Source organism: Manacus vitellinus, unplaced genomic scaffold (genome assembly GCF_001715985.3).
Source record: "Manacus vitellinus isolate BGI_N305 unplaced genomic scaffold, ASM171598v3 scaffold_4_pilon, whole genome shotgun sequence".
Classification (NCBI taxonomy): Eukaryota; Metazoa; Chordata; class Aves; order Passeriformes; family Pipridae; genus Manacus; species Manacus vitellinus.
The window spans coordinates 5,182,348-5,201,773 of NW_021940604.1; the positions used below are offsets into that span (position 1 = coordinate 5,182,348).

Below are 19,426 nucleotides of genomic sequence, written 5' to 3' on the forward strand. Positions count from 1 at the left end.
GGTTGTGGGGGTTTTCAGTTTTAAGCTACTGTACATACTTTACTGTGTAGAGACGTTCATTTCTGTGGCATAATGTCTGTGTATCACCAATGTGATTAAAATAATATGGTCATTATAGAAACTGAGACAGACCTTGTCAACAGTATCATCACTGCATGCATTAGCCGAACATGGATTAAGCTGCATTTTGTTTTGAATGCTCTGTGTTACACTGGTACTTTCTGTTAACTGTTCCTTCTTGTTGCTGCATTTTAGTGCAAGGTGATGTCTCGAGTAGCTCTGGACTTGTTGGAGGAGTGCAGCCACCCAGTGCCTCAAGCAATTCTGGGCTTACTGGAGAAGGGCAACCACCCGCTGTCTCAAGTAGCTCTGGACTTGCAGGGGGAGTACAGCCACCGAATGTTTCAAGCAGCTCTGGACTTGTAGGAGGAGTGCAACCACCAGCTGTTTCTAGCAGTTCTGGTCTTGCAGGAGGAGTGCAACTACCTGCTGTCTCCAGTAGCGCTTCTCTTGCTGGCGGGGTTCAGCCAACTAACGTCTCAAATAGCTCTGGACTTATGGCTGGAGTGCAACCACCAAATGTCTCAAGTAGCTCAGGGCTTCTAGCTGGAGTGCATCCACCCAGTGTCTCAAGCAGCCCTGGCCTTCTAACAGGAATGCAGCCACCCAGTGTCTCAAGCAGCTCAGGAGTTCTGGCAGGAGTACAGCCACCGAGTGTTTCAAGCAACTCTGGGCTTCTCATAATGCCACCACCCAATGTTTCAAGTAGTTCTGGACTTATGGGAGTGCCACCACCAAATATTTCAAGTAGTTCTGGACTTCTGGCAATGCAGCATCCAGCTGCGGTGCAAAACATGCCTCATTTAAATATTAGTAGTCAAAGGATGCCAGGAATGCCTCTTATAGATATCCGTCCAGGCCTAATGCCCCATTCTCCTGGACCAAGGTTTCCATTAATGCAACCAGGAATGCCACCACAGCGTACTATTCCTCCTCCTGCAATCCTTGATCCATCTCTTCACCCACCACCTCGAGGTCCTTTTCCTCCAGGAGATATTTTTAGTCAAACAGAAAGACCTTTTGCAACACCAGGAAGACAAAATATTGATAACATTTCTAATGCAGAGAAAAGACTACCACTTGGAGGTGATAACATTCAACAGGAGGGAGACAGAGATTATCGCTTTCCTCCAGTAGAAAACAGAGATAATCTTAACAGACCATCTCCAGTGGATGTCAGAGATTCTGTTGGACGACCACCAGTTGATCCAAGAGAGGGTATAGGAAGGCCTCCAGTAGATGGAAGAGAACACTTTCCAAGACCACATATAGACATGAGAGAAAATTTTGGAAGACCAGGTATGGATAACCTTGGCCGAAGAGAGCATTTTGGTTTCAATTCAGACAAGCACTGGGGACAGAGAGGAGATTATGATGAAAGAGAGCACCATGCCTTCCCTATTTATGGTGGCCCTAAAGGCTTCCATGAAGACAGAGAGAGGTTTCGGCATGTAAACTACAGGTTTGATAGTAGAAGTGGTCCCAGTTGGAATAGAGGATTTGAACAAGATGCTCACAGAGATTTTGATGACCGCAGAAGACCCTGGGAAAGACAGAGGGATAGGGATGACAGAGATTTTAATTTTTGCAGAGAAATTAATGGGAACAGGTTTGGAAGAGACAGAGTGTCAAACAACTGGATCCCCCCTCCACATCCACGGGTTTTTGAATATTTTGACGGGGCCACTTCTCAACGCAAAGCTGATAATATGCCCCAGGTAAATGGTGAAAATACAGAGACAGAAAGTCAGCCACCAACTGCACAGGTGCAGGATGATCCAGAACTTTATGAAAAACTGACATCTTCCGTCGAGATAAAAAAAGAGAAGAGTGACACAGAAGCTGATATAGAGAGTGAACCAGTGGTAGAAAGCACAGAAACTGAGGGGACATAATCATCACTCAGTAGGTAAAAGATACCTTTTGTAAAGTTGTCATCTCTCTGTAATAGATAAATGGCTGACTGGACCGTAGCAGTTCACTTTTGTCTGCCAGAATTAAGTTAATCCGATGTTCATGTTCATCTTTCACTTAAATAACTGTACAACTGACTTGTATAGAACACTGTTCTTAATTTGAACATGGTAGGTAAATGGTTTTTTTGGTTTTGTTTTTGTTTTTGTTTTTTTTTAATTTTATTTTATGGTAAAGCATAAACTTGCCCCCACTTGCTTTTAATTTCACAAAGGTAATTAACAGCTTGTCAAACAAAGACTTCCTATGGAAGAAAATGGAATTTTTTAGATACTACCCTTAGGTTGGCTATCGAAATTGTTATACTTGAAAACAGGTGCTGGTGTATCTTGTCTGTGTTTTTAGGCTGCTGCAGAATTTAAAAGTATAGACAAAGCTGTGATATTTTATGTTCCTACAATTCGGCAGAAAAAGAAATGGCCCATGTTATTTCAGGAGCATAACACAGAGATTAAAAGTGATTTTGTAAAATCTACACTATAGTCTCTGTTTTCTCTAAATTAAGTGTTTGTGATTTGTTCCTCGTACTGCAGTGGGTTTAAAAAAATGAAAAAAGTACATTTTAATGTTGGGTGCATTTTGTTTTTAGATGCCAATAAAGCATATTTGTTTGATAACAGTGTTCTAGGTATTGTATTTTTTTAAAAATCTGCAAGCTCTAAAAACTTGGAATCAGCTATGATATGTGCTTAGCTAGTTGTTGCAAAAGGTTTATATTACCTTTGTAAAACCAATGCAACAGTTATATGTGCAAGAAGCATATGGTTTTTACATCAGAAATCATGCAGTCATATTAGTTTATGTAAATAATATATGTATGTAAATATCTGTGTAAACTGTTTGTAGATACCACTTTTTCTGTGCGTGCCTGTGTATGTGCAAGCACTCACAGAATGTTGTAGGCAATTCAATAAAATTGAAATGAAACTAGGTTGTGAAAATTTTCCTTTCACCTTCTTTAGGTAGTAAGATAAAACTTATCTCACTGCAGTAATGTCAAGCTTGTATTTACCTGCTCATGCTCATTGTTACAATGTTCTTACTACTTCTAGAAGGTGGAACATTATATACTGTAAGAATATACAGTAGGATTTTAGCTTTTTAAAATGCAGATATGCATGAAACCCAAACTTAAGCAAGTATTTGCATTGTCTTATTTTGTAATGTATTTGGTGTTCTGGATAGATAGTGGTAGTGTTCGAGTACTTTGTGGTTATTTGTTTTTAGTGACTCAAAGTCCAGAAATGTTGCACAAAAAGTAAAAAGCTGTTGTTGGTCTAAAAACCCTACATGTTTCTAATAGAAATAAGGAGGGCTTTGTGTTTTGATGAAATAACATTGAAGTTGAACCTCTTTTAAATTGCTGAGATGAATTGGTTCCTTAGGTAAATTAGTAGTGCTATTCTCTCCTGTTTCACCTACTTTGCTGCTTGTATATCCTTTTTCAATTGGTGGTGAAAGATTTGACTGTAGGATGATGTCAGATTTTCAATTTATTCCATTCAAGTGCATTTCACCAACTTCTTTCAACGTAACTTGTTACAATTCTGTGTCTGAAAGCATCTTTTCACTCAGTTTTAAGAAAGTTGTTTTTCTCTTGCATAATAAGATCCAGGGGTAGGTTCTGTTACGTAAATGCCCCTTTGGTAGTAGAAACATTTTTAGCTGAGATTTGAATTTTGATTTTTAACATTAAAGCATTAACATACAAGTTTTAATTCCCCTTCTGCTTCCCTCAAAGGGATGAAAGTATGAAAACATCATGTGAGTGTAAAGCATTAGCACATGCCTTTGAACCTAGAAGCAAGTTACACATGTGTGTGTTGTCCTCTTCCTCTGGGAGGTGGGGTATTTTTCATGCTATGTCATGGTTCAGTTTTTCAATTAGAGACTTTTATTCAGCCAGCTTAATGAAGGTAGCCCTTTAAAAGAGTAGACTTGAATGAATAATTATCTATTGTGCAAGTAGTAGTCATTAGGTATGCATTAAATAACTATTGCTTTGTAATGAACCTTGCTGATGTGTTTATTACCAGAACGTGTCTCGGGAGTTGAGATGAACAATGTTTAAGGTAAATGTACCTTCATGGGCAGACTCTGGCTCAAAGACCTTGACCAATGTTGCTGCACCACCTGCTGGTAGTATTCTGGTCAGGCAGATATGATTGTGTCAGAGTCCAAAAGCTTAAAATAGCTCTAAGGATATTTTATGAACTTAAGGGATTATATTTAATTTTAATGTGTGCAGTTTGAAAAGGCTTCAGTCATAGACCACAGAGGTAAATACTCAAAATCAAACACATATTGGCAGTAGCTTTACTTTTTAAACAATTTGCTAAATACCTCTGTAAAACTAAAAGTTAATCTGTTGTTGTTCTTCTGAACTGGGACTGGCAGTATGCCAAGTTGCTCATAGTATGATTTAGGTAAATTACCAGGTGAGAGATGCTGAACAATTTGGTTGGTAGTGGTATAGAACAATGTATTTAATGAATCTATGATTTTTGTTAATATCTTTCAAACATTAATAAATTGGCTACTGTAAATATGTGTTACACCATCAATTTTTAACAACTTTTTTTTTTAGAATAAAAGTTTGTTGTACAGTTTTCGGTTGCATCACGTTCACAGCTAGAACTGTTCTATTCTTATTAATGTATCATGCAAACGAATATTATCAAAGCCAGCCATATTTAGGAACTCCGAAGGGACTTTTTATTAGCAGAACAGTATAGTCTCTTTATCTTGCCAGTAGGAAGTTTTTTAAATCTGTCAGAGCTGGAGTGAAGACTTTCATTTTTCACTGTAGATTTAAGCCATTGTAAGCCAACACATGCACTGAAAGGAACTGTCCTGAGGTCCAGACCAATTCTTTGATGTCATTCATGGGAGTGACATGTAATTTCTGCTGATGCAAAGGAAAGAGTGAGAATGGGACAGAAAGAAGATGAGGGCCAGGCATTTGGGCAGCAGTTCTGGCTTATACCTGGTAAAAGCTACCTTGTAGTGATGAAAGGTTTCTTATTCTAGCAAATGAAGAATTTCATTTATGATTCACATAAATAACAAACATAATTAAAAATATTTCAGGTAGCTTTGCAGGCAGCACAGTGTATTATTTAGGCTTGCACATTTTCTTGAAAACCTTATGCATCAGGAGGTTGTTTGATGTATTTACCATTTAAAACAGGCTGTGATCCTGATCTTTCATTGTACTGCATTTAAGTGGAATGCTACGTCTGTAAAGATGAAACTTAGCCTTCATTTGTTATAAGGACATCACTTCTTTGCTGAAGCCTTTTTCTGTAAAATATCGGTACACTTTCTTTTTTATATGTAGTGCTTCCTTTTATTACAGACTTGAGGCAATAGATTCTGTTAGATTCCTTTGCTTCAGTACAGCACTATACCATACTTAGAGCTAGTTCAGTGATTTAATCTTAGCCTGAATAAGTCAAGATGGGAGTAATCAAGCCTGAAGCGTAGCATGCGCAGACATAACTTAAGCACATTTGGAAAATTATCAAATAAACTACCTATAGAAGGTATTTATGAGATGAGCCAATTTATTGCAGAAGTCTCTCAAAATATGGTTTCAGCGGTTTTGAACATGTGCAAGGATATGTTGGTCAACACTGAAAGCACTCAGTTTCTTGACTCATATTCTCTGAATTCAAATCTTTGGGTAATTGATTTGAAACTGATATAAATGGTTCCTAAATTTCATTCTGTTTCTTTTCATGTGTTTGAAAATAATATGATAATAATAAGGATGACTTTTTCATCACTTGATAGTGGGAGCTGAACAGACAGAGTCATAGAATGGTTTGAGTTGGAAGGGACCTTAAAGATCATGTAGTTCCAACCCCCCTGCCATCTTCCACTAGACCAGGTTGTTCAAAACCCCATCCAGCCTGGCCATTAACACTTCTAGTGATGCGGCATCTGCAACTTCTTTGAGCAACTTGTTCCAGGGCTTCATCACCCTCACAGTGAAGAATTTCTTCCTGCTATCTAATCTAAACCTGCTTTCTTTTAAAACCCATTGCCCCTTGTCCTGTCATTACATGCCCTTGTAAAATGTCATACTTCAACTTTATAATTTTAAAACCTATTCGGAGTATCAGGAGTCATCAAGAGTAACTATGGCAATATTTTGTTATTGTTAATTCACATTATTAAAAAACCTTTCTTTCCCTTTTTTGTTATTGTTGATTCAGTAATGAAATGATCTTTCTTTCCCCGTTGTGACATCTGCTGATTCATTTGAATTTTGTAGTAGGCACATTTTCCTAAGTATTGAGCTTTCTCAAGTAAGCATGTGCTGTGAAACCATGTACTGATATAGTTAAGATACTGATTTAAAAGGTATAAAAACAGGATGTTCTTTTTTAATTTGAAGCTGCTTATTTGAACAAGGATGACAAAAGCATCTTCCCACCATTTTGCTTTACTAGTAATTTTGCATCAACAGAAACTTTGCAGTGGCAAAAAGACTGTTGTATTGCAAGACTTAATTGTAACTAGTCTTATATTTTCCCTTGAAGGGTTTTCTTAGTGGTGTTGTTTGCTCCACTTAGTCTGTACAAGTTCTTTGGATATGCAATAAACATAATTTTAGTAATGTATCTACATGATATTTCATAGTCAAGAAAAGTCAAGTAGAGCTACTGAAAGCAAAATGCATGACATCTCTTTAATAACTTCCATATAGGATATGAAAAGTGATTCTTTTCAATAATGAAAGTCTGTTAATAGAGTTTTTGTTGAAGTTGGTAAGCTGTAAAATTGTATTTGCCATAATTTTTGTAGTCCCTTCTATCTTGCACAAACTCAATGAAAAAGGGTAGTCTCATTGAATATCCTACTCTTAGTATCTTTTAGATGTTCTGCTACCAAACGTTAGAGGGAGGACGGGGCTAGTGGTCTGAGCACTCTTAAAATCAAGAGGTTTTTATGTTGTGCAGTTGAAGATGAACGTGTCTGGTCTCTTGAAGAGTTTATAATGCACATCAGCACTTGCATAATAACAGTGATAGCAGTGGTGTCACTGGTTTACTAATCTTAGTCTGTACTTTGTCATTTTTCTTTTAAAGTTAGCTCACTAGTGCTAATTTTAAATTTTCTCTTCTTGTCGGATAAAAGCATACTAATGCCCTCAGACAAGGAACTGTTTTGTGCTTTGAAAAGAAAATAATCTGGTCAGAGAGTATTTTAACTTGTAAATAGGTTAGTTGAACATTTTTTCCTCCCTAATTTAATACTTTAATACTGCAATTTTCTTCTTGAAAGATATTCTGTATACATATCTGTGTCGTAATGGAGACATGTTCGCATTAGTATGTACCAAACTTTCTGTTGAAATGCATGGAAATTGTGAGATTCTTTAAGGTAGATGACTTGACGTGTTTCTAAAACTAGTGTAAACTTCATAACCATATTGATTTGTGTACTAGAACATTATAATTGTGCTGAAGCATTATAATTGTCTGCAAGCCAGTGCAAAATATCCTTAATAGGTGAAGAGTATTAAATGGATACAGAATTGCTAACTCGGATGTAGATTGGTAGGATTCACGTAAGCCACAGTTGCAGGGACTTCGGATCTGAATGTCACTTCCACACTAAAGGAGAGATCATATTATAAATAATATAGCTTTTTCTTGACAACAGCACAAATTAAGTAGAAATAATCTCATTGTGTAAAGTTCTTTCTAAAAATGCATCCACCTTTGTCTAGTTAAAGGAAGCTCTATCGTTGTCACTTCAGTTGATCAAGGAAAAAATATGGCTCGTACCTTAAGTAAAAATGAATACACAAGCCCCCCCAAACAACGACAACAAAAAAACACTCAGCGAAACTCAGGAAGACGTAAATATTTGTGAGATTATAAGGTTCTTGAAGAACAGTCTAAATCAGTGTGTGATATCTGGCCTCACTTGTTTACCAGTGGGACATGGCTGTTTCATTAGATCCAGCATTTCAAACTTTTTGTCTTGGGTGTCTCAGTTTCTTTTTCAGCGACCTTTAGAAGAGCAGGAGGCAGAAGATTATCTAGTTCTAGTTTCTTTCATTTTTCAGCTGCTTTTAAGGCCAAAGCCTTTTAGGGGATAACTTTTTTCCTTTCAAATTCTGTTCTTCTGTATAAGTATTTATGAGCAAGCAGCCTTAATAAGGATTGTATTGGGATTCTAAGAGTATGGTGAAATAGGTGGTATGAAATGTCTGAAAAAAATTGCAGCATTACACTTGTTTAGTCCTGTGCTAGGAAATTCATGGAGTGAAAGAAGGCAAGCAAATTAAAACTAGTTAAATGCATTGGTCTTACCTTCTGACTCTCCCAAAATGATTGTACTCTCTAAGTAGATCTTTTCACTGCAGCACTTTAGAGCAGCCCCTTAATATACAGTCACTGTTTTTTGTTCAGAATCCATGATGTCCTCTAGTTTACTTTTGTTCATCTGCATACTGCTTTTTTGAAAGGGTATGTTTTATTTAAATAGCACTTTTTTCTTAAAAGGATTTAAAGAAAAATTAATGCACTAGGTTAATAAAGTTTTCTGACTTCATTTTAGAATGTGCTACCTAACTCTCCTCAATATATTTTCTTCTCAAACCAAAAGTTCTTATATTTCTGTATTAACCAGAATAGAAATAACGGATAACATGTAAAAAAAAAAAAGGAAATAAAATTTTTATTCAAAGTCACATATATCTGTCATGATACTCTGGTTCTAGCATGTTCAAGAATGTAACTGAAACAACAGTTTTCACACCTTCTAGCAGTTTATACTCTCTAATGTGAAACTTGAAAAGTTATCACAAGCTAGAGCAGCCTCAGGAGTTGTCCCATGCAATGCTTACATGCAGTAATGAATGACAAGGTCTTGCATATTTTGTCTCCATTCCCCGCCTTGTCACCACATACTCTAATTTTTCTTATTCAGAATGAAGAAATTTAACCAAAAACTTGTCTGAAAGTTATGAAGAATTTCACTTTTCCCAACTTGGAGAATTTGTTCTAAATGTCTCTCATCTTGATACATTAAAGCAAACAAACTTAAATCCAAGAGGAACAAATATGTGAAAGCAACTTCCTAAGTATTTTTAGCATTTTAAGGGTAGGAAGTCTGCTAAAGAACTGGAAAGGTTTTAATTCATGGATTGTTTTACCATCTGATTGGCTTTTTTTAAAAAACCATCTATTTGACAATTACATTTACTTAGAGGCCCTTCTCAAGAAATTTTGTTGTTCTTTTGTCTCACTAATTTTTTCTAAACTGGGTCCTATTAAGCATCTTCTAATGCAGCTCTGAAGTTATACATCTTGTCCTACAGTAACAGTCTAGCATTGACTTGAGCTACAAACCACAAGACACACAATACGTTAAAATTTATTGTTGTTGAACTATTAACTTATGTGTATATATACATTTTACAGAAGCTTCTGGAAAGCTTAACTACAGTATTTACAGTCTAGAGTGTATGAAAGGAAACACAAACTTCAGTAGGAACTTTGCCATACATGTTACACTCAACAGTGTTCCTGCAGCTGATGCATCTTTGGTTTATCTTCCACCCTTGCTGTGTCGAAGGAGTCAAAGTTAGACATGGGGGTGTTCACATACAGATTTAAGTGCACATCATCTTCAGTTGATAAAAATCAGTTTAATATTTAAAAATCTAAGTATGAAGTCGGGGTTCTAAATTTAGCTTGCTGTGAAACATCTGGTTGATTGCACCAGATTTTTTTAAACTATTTGGTGGTTAGGATCTTATTTTTTAAAAAGTAAGTGGAACAAAATACTACTGCATATATAGGAAAGGTTCAGGCTTGTTGGTGATTGATTTTGTTATATGAGAATATAAGGTTCCCAGTTTTATACTATAGAAAACAATGCGCTGGTGAACTGTGACGGACAAAACCTGCAGTACCCTAGCACGTGGCTGGAAAAACACCTACCTCAACTTTTCATCTCGGGCTATGAAGTAGGACAGAGAGTGCAAATGTGTCCAGGCAAACTGGTGTGCCTTGTCAGTGCAGAGGCCCACCTTGAGGGGAGAGGTTAGTCTTGAGCCATGTAGACACAAGGCTCCTGCTCACCCAGGATCAAGATTGTCTTTTCTACCTGAATCACAATAATGGTATTACTACAGGAGGCAACAGAATAGTCTTTTTATACTGAACTTTGTCACATAGTTGATATGTGACAAATAGAAGAGGTATTTAAAGTTAATAATTTCTCAAAATAATAATTGCTAGCAAACCAGATTTTGAACCAGGTCCTCTACTTGAAGGGAACCCAGTTACAAGCAAGAAAGATGAGAGATGATTAAACAACTGTAGGTACCTTTTTCAATTGTTCCAAAATAGATTTGTGTCTGAAGATAGTATAGACATGTGATGGCTGCTTCAAGGTCTCACTTGCTTGGAAAAGGCCAAGAGTTAAATTCTGAAACTTTTCAGGGTTCTGACCTTCTGAAATACTGTTGGTAGGCTGATACCTCAAATACACCATTCATTTGTATCTGCTTTCCCATTCCTCATGTGGCCTTGACCATGCTTTGTAGTAGCTGGCACAAATGACACATCTTATTGTCATCATGGTTACTAACCAGGATGTTTGTAGGTCTCCTGGAGTGGCCTGTGGAATCCTTCAGATGCCATTGTTCTCCATTTCTAAAGAGTTTGAAATAGGAAATTCGGTTTTGTTTTTTTAGGTACAAAATTGCACTCTACTGGAGTGACAAAATACTTCTCCAGCTTATATTTTCACCCTCATGTCTTTTCTTTGTCAAAAGCTGTTTGCAGTGAGCATTTCAAAGCTGATTACTATATCATGGTTTTCTGTGTCTTTAGTCTGAAAGTGAAGCATTGGTGGGGTTTGAAGGAACAGTTTCCTTGTACTCTTACTATCCCTTTATGCTTTTCCCACCTACATAAAGCAGTGGTGTCCAGCCAGCCACTGCAGCCTGCTCTCACCTTATTAAGAGGGAAGAGTCCAGTGTGTTCCCAAAACATACTGATGCTTTCTGCAAAGAGCAGCTTCTCAGGTTATGTGCAGCAAGAGGAGCATGCAAAAAGAATGAGCCTGCCTTTCCAGGATACCTTATCCAGTGTTTGAACCCTTCTTTGCAGCAAACTCCAGGATATAGGAAGAGGAGAATAGCAGCTGGCTGAGTTGCTCTCCTTGTTAACTATCATCCGTACTGGGGTGCAGGGACCTTGTATGAACTACAAAGCCAGGATCTGGTTATCCCTTTTGTGAAGTGTGGTGAGTTCTGATGTGTTTTTTCCAAACACTTGAAATACCAAGCAAAACTCTAAGCCCTCCTAGCACCGGTGCGGTACACAGATACTGGGCACTGCCAGGTCTTATCTGGGACATGTGGGAAATGCTCCCTTTCACATGTGCCTTTTTCAGTTGCTTCTTCAAAAACAAAACACTATTGCTCTTCCACTATTTAATTCTCTCCTGCATAAAATTGAGCTAGAAGTGAAAAGTGGTGAGAGGAGTTCAAAGCCCCTGTGAGGTTCCTGTACTATACATCAGTGCCATTAAATTTGTTGTTTTCAACTGACGAAAAATTTAACAAATTTAACAGATATTTCTTAAATCATGCTATTTCTTTAAATGAACACATATTTTCTGCCTGTACAGACTGCAGTATAAGAAACTTGAATTAGTTTCTTCTTTTTTCTTTGTATCCTGTATCCCTGTACATTGGTTCTATGTACAGTGTTCTTGAAAAAAATACATTAGTACTTTGTTAACTTCATTCTCTAAAAAAATTGTGTTTTCTGTGTTTGTTTCCATCTGAGTGTATCACAACCTAATGGACTTAGAGGAGGATGCAAAAATGAGCAGCCAAGCAACAGCAGAATAGCACAAGAACTGGGAAATCAGTTCTGGTGGGACTGAGGAGTGAATTGTATGCAAGAACAGGAGAGATCTTTGAAGCTCAGTCACCTTACATGTGGTTATCCATGTAGTATTTTATTCTACACTTTAAAATCGTGAACACTTTTGTAACCAAATCCATAAGCAGTAGCAAGTTGTCAAGTAGCGGAGTTTCATGGGATTTTTCTTTCAAGATATTCTGGTTTTGTGAAAATTAAAATTAAATGGTAGAGGAGCTCACAAAGGTGCAAAATGTTGCATGTTGTGAAAAATTTTCTAAACACTTTCTGATTTTGTTACTGATGCAACAAACCTTTGATTTTTTTTTTTTTCGATGATTTGATATTTCTTTCTTTAGTGTTTAGGTATTAGTGACCAAAGGGAGGTTACTGTAGTTTTGATGAATTGTGAAATTGAAGGATTTGTGAGAGATATTAAGTGAATTTTCTGGGGTTTATATGTGTGTTCACTTGGTTATAATGTACGATTGATGCCAAAGTAGCTGGATCCTGTTGAGGGTTAATACTGTTATACTTTGGCATTTTGTTTTGATTTTGGTTTTGATAATTTCAAACATGCAGGAGTTTTAGTTATGTCACCATTGCAGACCATGGAGCTTCACATGTAATCCTGTCAACAGTCATGAGGAGTCTTGTAAACTAAGAAGAAATTGTTATTGTTAGCCATGATATTTATGAAAGTTACCTTAAAGGAGAAAAAGTGATTCTGAAAACAAGAAATGCTGAATGCTGTGTTTATGAGAATAGCGTCTTTATTAGTTTGATAGAAACTGTAACAAGAAACAGCTGAAATAGCTGGTAGGAAAATATTTGGCTTACTTTTTAAAGAAAAAAAGTATTCACTGACTTCAGTTTCTTTGCTAAGATCTCTGAGTTTAGTCTATGCGACTTGTCCTCTTGAAAAAGAACAGAAGACTGAAATCTAACAAATGCTGATTTTAAAGTCTTTTTGAAAACTGCAGGCAGACCTAAGCAACTGTTAAGAAACTTCTATACAAACATAGGGCCTGTAATTTGCAACCTGCAATGAATACCTTTGAGCAAGGGTCACTATAAGTAATTAATTTTCTTTTTGCAGTTTCAAATTTAAAAGGTTTCGCAGGTATTCATTTCTTTTAGTTTTTGAAAGTAATTTCGACATTTCCTTTTACTATTGCTTGTAGTTAAGATGGCTGTCCTTTCCTGGATTGTGCTTTTACTTCATTAAATTTATTTCCCAAGCCCCGTGGCTTGCTGCTGTGAAACCAGTAGAGGGTGCACAGGATATGTGTAGTCGTGGCTGTTTCTTCACAGCCCTCTGTGGAAACCAGAGAGCTGCTGTTTTAAGCCCTGTTCAGGTGAAGTACTGTGTATCTGGAGTTGGATTCTCGGGATAATTCACTCTTGTGCTTCAGTGCACTGTTCCATTCAGTTCATATGTGTACATGCTCACTAGGGGTAGTTTTCCCCCTCTGCTGTATGGGAGGCTCGGGTTAATGTACAACTTCCTACACTTTAAACACTTGCTATAATTAACAGGGATTACACAGTTGTCATTTTTACAGACTGAAGCCTGCTCTAAGAAATGTTTGTGAATCTTAGTTGTTTATTGCCATGATATTTTATGAGAAAGGTCAAAGAAAGTGGATGCTTGTATACTTCTGTGCATTTTTGACTGATAATAACAAAAACACTCCTGACACTAACCTGTCTTAATATGCAGACCCTGCTAATGGCTGCCACCCTCCCTTCCCTCTCTCACCAGCAAGTGTTGCCTACTAACCCCCACTTCTGTCTTATCTGGCCAATTACAAAATAGTTCAAAGACTTAGATAACTTTTGAATGTTTGTTCTTTTTTAGAAGTCCTGGGCTCTTTTTTGCAAGAGTGCTTCTACTCTGCTTAATCCTGAAACACTTTCTATTTTATTCATCAGAGAATGGTTAAGAAAGGTAGCTCAGGGAATCTGCTTTGCATTATAGAAAATTACAGGATCTTCAAATATTCATAGTTGGAAGGGACCCACAAGGATTATAGAGTCCAACTCCTGGATTATCTTTAGAATATATTTTTTTTCACATGAAGAAATCCAAATCCTGTCTCTCTCACAGGGATTCTCCTTCCCCTGGCTGCCATCTCCTGCCTCTTGGCAGGGCTGCAGATGTCTCACTATTCCTTGACAGTTGTTGCAACGCTTCTTTATGCATCCCATTTATGTGTTGGTTTTGATGTCCATCTGCATATCCTACCAGTTGCAACCATTCAGAAACAGGAAAATAACTTTAATCCTACATTTTCAAAGACAAACCAGTCTCTAACTAATCAGTCCTGTGAGAAAATACTATGAATGTTTTAAAATTTTTTCATAGTATGTAGTTATTTATATGATGGAATCTAATGAATAAGACAGTCCTTTGGCTTTAATCACTTATGCATTTGCTCAAAATGGGTAGTATTTATTTTGCTACACTCATCTGAGAGATTTCTTAATGGAATCATTGTTTTTATATACTATTTTGACAATAAATTCATTGTGATAGTAAATATGTCATAAAACGTGAAATTATTTATATATGTATTAGTATTTAATAACAGCATTCAGTACTTGGAGTATATTGAAAACATGAGTCCATTTTATATATAGTTTCATTAGCTTCAGGTAAAATACGCCACAGGTACTATTTTCTAGGACATAAAAGGCATCTTTGTAAGTTTAACATATAGGTTCATACAACTGTGGCACCCAAGTGGCCCTAATTTAATTTCTGTAAAATTATCTTAAGGAAAGGAGGGAAAAAACAATCTGTAGTTTAGTTTCACAATGTAAATGTTAATATGTTAATGTAAATGTATCATCAGTGTGATACAGTTGCATAATACCACTTTGAAGGATTCTTTGGTCCCACAGTGAAGCACTTCTGTGCTTAATTTTACATTTATGGCTGGGTTGCTGAGTTTCTAATGCTTGATTGGAATAAGTACCTAGTTCTGTGAACTAGCCTTCCCTAAATCACTGAAATACACTAATTAGCTCTGTTTCCTGTTAACATGTTTCTGCTTTGTAATTTATTTCTGTTTGTTCCTCTTTTCAAAAACATCTTGTTTTTCCGGCATCTTCTTGGAATCACGATCATTATATCAAATACAACTTGATTTTTGCTTATTTCTAGCAAATTGAGTTCATTTCTGGCTGAGGTACACTGTAATGAAATGTCTTATGTTGGATCTCAAAGCTTTAAAAAAATGTCTTCGTATTATTGCTTGTAAGAAAAACTTTCATCATTCCAATTGAGTCTTATTTTTGTACTTTTTATGTGAAAACAGAAATGCAAAACTGCAGTTACCCTGAAAACTTTTTGTTATATATGCTCTTCCTCTCACCTCCCAGGTTATTGTTCTTGTAGAGGTAGGAAAATGTCAAACCAGTCCTAGAAAAAACATTTAGATTTAGGTAACTGGTGTAGACTCAAATTCTGAAGCTTCTTCAGCCTGCTGAGATCCCTCAAAATGTTTTAAAGCTTATAGGTCACATTAATGTTAAGAGTTCACCTCCTTGTGTTGGAGTTTGCTTTCCTTAGGTACTTCTTTCATCACTCTAAACCATAGTCCATTGGCATCTTGGAACACAGTCTGGAAAACAATTACTTAAACAGCTTATTATGTGTATGATTCCAGCAATTCTTTCTTTTCCAGATAAACACAGCTTCTGCCTCAAGGAATGCTCAGATGCCAGTGAGGTAGCTAAAGCCTGTGATGTCTCTGACTCTGGGGATTGTTTTTATAGAACAACGTGTTTTCTGTGGGGAAATGCAACATCTGGTTGCTCATACTATAGGTTTGAAGTGTGACATTATTTGTACCCACTTACCGTCAGTCTCATTTATGCTGGCTTCCAGTGACTGAAGGTGATGAAAGAAGACTTGCATCGAAAGAACCACATGATTTGAGCTCTACTTTGCTTTCCTAAAATGTTTAATCTCATTTTTAGTAATTTTAGTTTGAGTACAGTTTGGGTCAGATGAGGTTTGCCTTCATGAGGGCATTGAATCTACATTGGTTTCCTTAGTCCAGAATTACCTTTAATACATTGGAATAGTAGCTGGATTTTGTATCTTAGTTTTTTTCACATTGATTTGTACTCGGTGCATTAAGAGCAAACCATGATTTTACTCTTAAAATGTTGAAATGTGAAAGAAAATGCCAGAAAACTAGAGATTTTCATGTAATAACCTTCTTTGTGAGTGACTAAGTTTTTATTAATTTCTTTATTAAGATCTTTCAGAAGTTTTAATTTCTGCTTTCCCCCCTCCAATACTATAGTGAATATCTCTTCACTGTATTCAAGAACAATGTGATTATAGCATTCCCTACAGCTACAGAATATGGATTACATTATGTTCTTTACTGGGAATTAGAGGAAAGACATAAAGGAGAATTTTGTTTTATACCTCTTTGGGCTTTTATAGTATAAATACACTTTAAGTTTTTACGTAGACATGACGTTTCATCAAACACAAGTTCAATAAATTGTTTCTTAAAGCTGTTGTTAAAAAAAAAGCCAAGCTAGTAGATTTTTTTCATTTTGTCTGTTAAGAGAAAACCTAATTTGTCCCAAGTAGTAGGAAAGAGGCATTTTTGCCGTTCTTATCATGGCAGGTGAAGGAATATTTGTGGGCATACCAAAGAAAATTGTGTTGCCTGTGTAAAACAAAAGACAAACTTAATTGCTTAAGTGACTACAAAGCAAAAAAATTGATTAGGTCTTCAGATACTGTTTACAAATAATGACTACATGTAGATTCAAAGGCTGAGAATTGAAGATAACTAAAAATTATCACCTTGAAAATAAGATACATAATATCTATAATTCTTTTATAAGAAATCAAGATCTGAATATGTATTAAACTATATCATTGCTAAACAAATATGATATACTATATCCTCTCAGCAAAAAGTATAATGGTTCTATTTAATTCATTTTAGTAAGAGTAAACCTAACTGCAGGAAAAAAAAACAAAACAAACAAACAACAAAAATTCCAAATTAAAAACTAGATTAAATATATTATCCAAATACTCTTTTTTTTTCCAATTTAAACAACAAAAAACTTTAACAAAAAATAATTTCAACTTAAAAGTCTTTCTAAAGATAATTTTATGTTTGCATCTTTTACACTGCCACTGTAAATGCTCAGCTTGAGGTTCCATGTGCCCATGCTGTGGGTATGGCTACTCAGCAGGTCTGTCACCCTTGTTTGGTACATGGGCTGTCCTGGGAAAATGCAAGTTGCTGTAGTGGTGGGGTGGGAAGGAACAAGAAGTTGTCTATCCACCTCTTTGCTGACCAAGTAATAGTGAGTGCAGAAAACTCTCATTCCTGTCAGAGCAAAGTGCAAGCTTTCCTTGGGATTTTCCAGGGGAGAGTACACTGCTGGGTGAATATTCTCAGTTTTGAAAGGTCAGATTTCTTAAAGATACTTCAAGTATCAAGAAAATACCCTTTTTCACATGCTCATGTCATTCGGTTTTGGGCCACCAACTTTATTGTTGCTCGTCCAGCAGTGGACATGCCTGTAACAAGGCAAGGTGATGTCTCCCAAAGGAGTTGCTTGAAACAAAATCTCAGACTCATCCTGCTGAGAAACAGCTCTTTGGGCAACTTGACAAACCTTGAAAAAACTGCTTCTTCTCATTTTATTTTACAGCCCTCCTTGCTTTCTTTTACGATGCTCATAAAAATCTTGAGAGGCCCAGGAGAAATCATAGTATCATTTGGAAGAAGTCAACAAAATTACTCATTGTAGTATCCAGTTCTCAACCTCCAACGTTGCAAACTTTTTACAGCCTAGAAATGGGAAAAGATTTTGAGAGCAGGAGCTGTGCATGTCTTCTGTTAAATGTTCCTAATTTGCACTGTTATTCTGAAAATGTAAGCTTTGGTGTATGGAAAGAACTGACACAGAAAAGGGTCTGCACTACTGAGGTTTTTGTGGTTATCAAGGCATCATGGTTCCCCATCATTGATCCAGGCATGTTCCATATCCCTAAAAAGGAATTTGTTATTCTAAAACGTATTGAAATATTTAATGCTGACACAACTAGAGACACTAACTTACATTAAGTCAGAGACCACTGTGAAGAGGAAGGCTTAGTTACGATAAAAGTTGTCCCTGGACTGGCAAGATGTCTACCTCACCTGTTTCCCAAATTCCTACTTGATGTCAAATGAAGCAGTTGGTAATTTAGTGTGACACATGGGACCGTCTGTTCTGGTGTCAGGAGCAGATGCTCATCGTGTTCAGCCAGCTCCCTGAGAGGGTGAGGAAGGCACCCCTCAAACTGACCAGAGAGCTGAGTCCAAGAAGTCAGCTCTGACTCATAATCAGTACCCATCCATATTTGTTTCAAAAGAGTATGAAGTTAGTTTTAATAATAAAAAAATACGCTGCTCAATTATATAAACACATAGATAGGAAAATAATCTTATGGTAGAATTTAGTCCAAATTAAGTATTTACAGTTAGATTAGATTCTCCCCTAGTAAAGATGGTTTCAAAAGTATTAGACAGTTCCTTGTCAGGGGGCAGGTCGACTTAAGAAAATTTATGACCAGTTCCTGACAGTTCAATTTATGCTACTATTACAGAGCAGAGAACATGTTTTTTTCCTAGTGCCTTCTGTGTAAGTGGATAGGATGGATGCTGTTTAGGTAGCCATTGATTGCACATTTGCTTTGTGTATCTAAGTTCTCAATAGTGACTATCTGAAAGCAATAATTAAACGTTACTTGAATATGATACGTAATGTAAAGCTCTCCTGCCTTCTTTTCTACCCTTTTATTTCATCCTTGACAGTCTTCAGGATCAAAACACATTTGACGAGGTTGAAGGGCAACACTGCCAAAAAGAGATAGCATAAAAATAATCCACTGGAATATATCTGTTAGAAACATAATCAGGCACTTGGTTAGAGCATGGTGCTAATAACGCCAAGGTAGTAGGTTTGATCCCCGTACAGGCAATTCACTTAAGAGTTGGATTTGGTGATCCTTATGGGTTCCTTCCAACTCAGAATATTCTGTGATAATCTCTGTGAAGCTGTGAGAGTGCTCATTTAGTCACTCAGCAGTGCTCTAGCTGTTATAATAATAAATGCTTTTGATTTCTGATTAACACTTCAAAAAGGGGATTGAACTGCTTCCTCCCTTGATTTACCACTTCTTTTTATGGATAATATGAAATTTAAGAATCTAGATACTGATCCAGCAAAGCACATAAAATATGACTAGTCTGATTAGAACAACTGGATGTGCTTACATTTAAAACACGCGTGAGTATCATTGCAATAGTGCCTAAAGGAAAAGGAGCAAATAAGGCAAATATAAAGAAACAGAAAATAATGTAACAACACTTATGTAAACTTTATCATTTACTTCCTTAGTTGTAAGCATGATTGATAAAGCAGTGACAAGTTTTAAAGTCTGATATGTTAAA

General features: G+C 36.5%; 1 protein-coding gene across 4 annotated transcripts in view; it reads left to right on the forward strand.

Moving 5' to 3' along the window:
• The window catches only part of SCAF8 (SR-related CTD associated factor 8), a 67,023-nt gene that overhangs the window by 27,980 nt on the left and 19,617 nt on the right, over positions 1–19,426 (forward strand). For 3 of the 4 annotated variants that reach the window (XM_018077899.1, XM_018077898.1, XM_018077900.1), the window contains one exon: positions 256–2,651. In XM_018077899.1, coding sequence (XP_017933388.1) covers positions 256–1,955 — 1,700 coding nt within the window. In that variant the 3' untranslated portion in view covers positions 1,956–2,651. Of the gene's footprint in view, positions 1–255; positions 2,652–19,426 lie in introns of those variants that run through there. The other variant, XM_018077896.1, reaches the window with a different exon arrangement.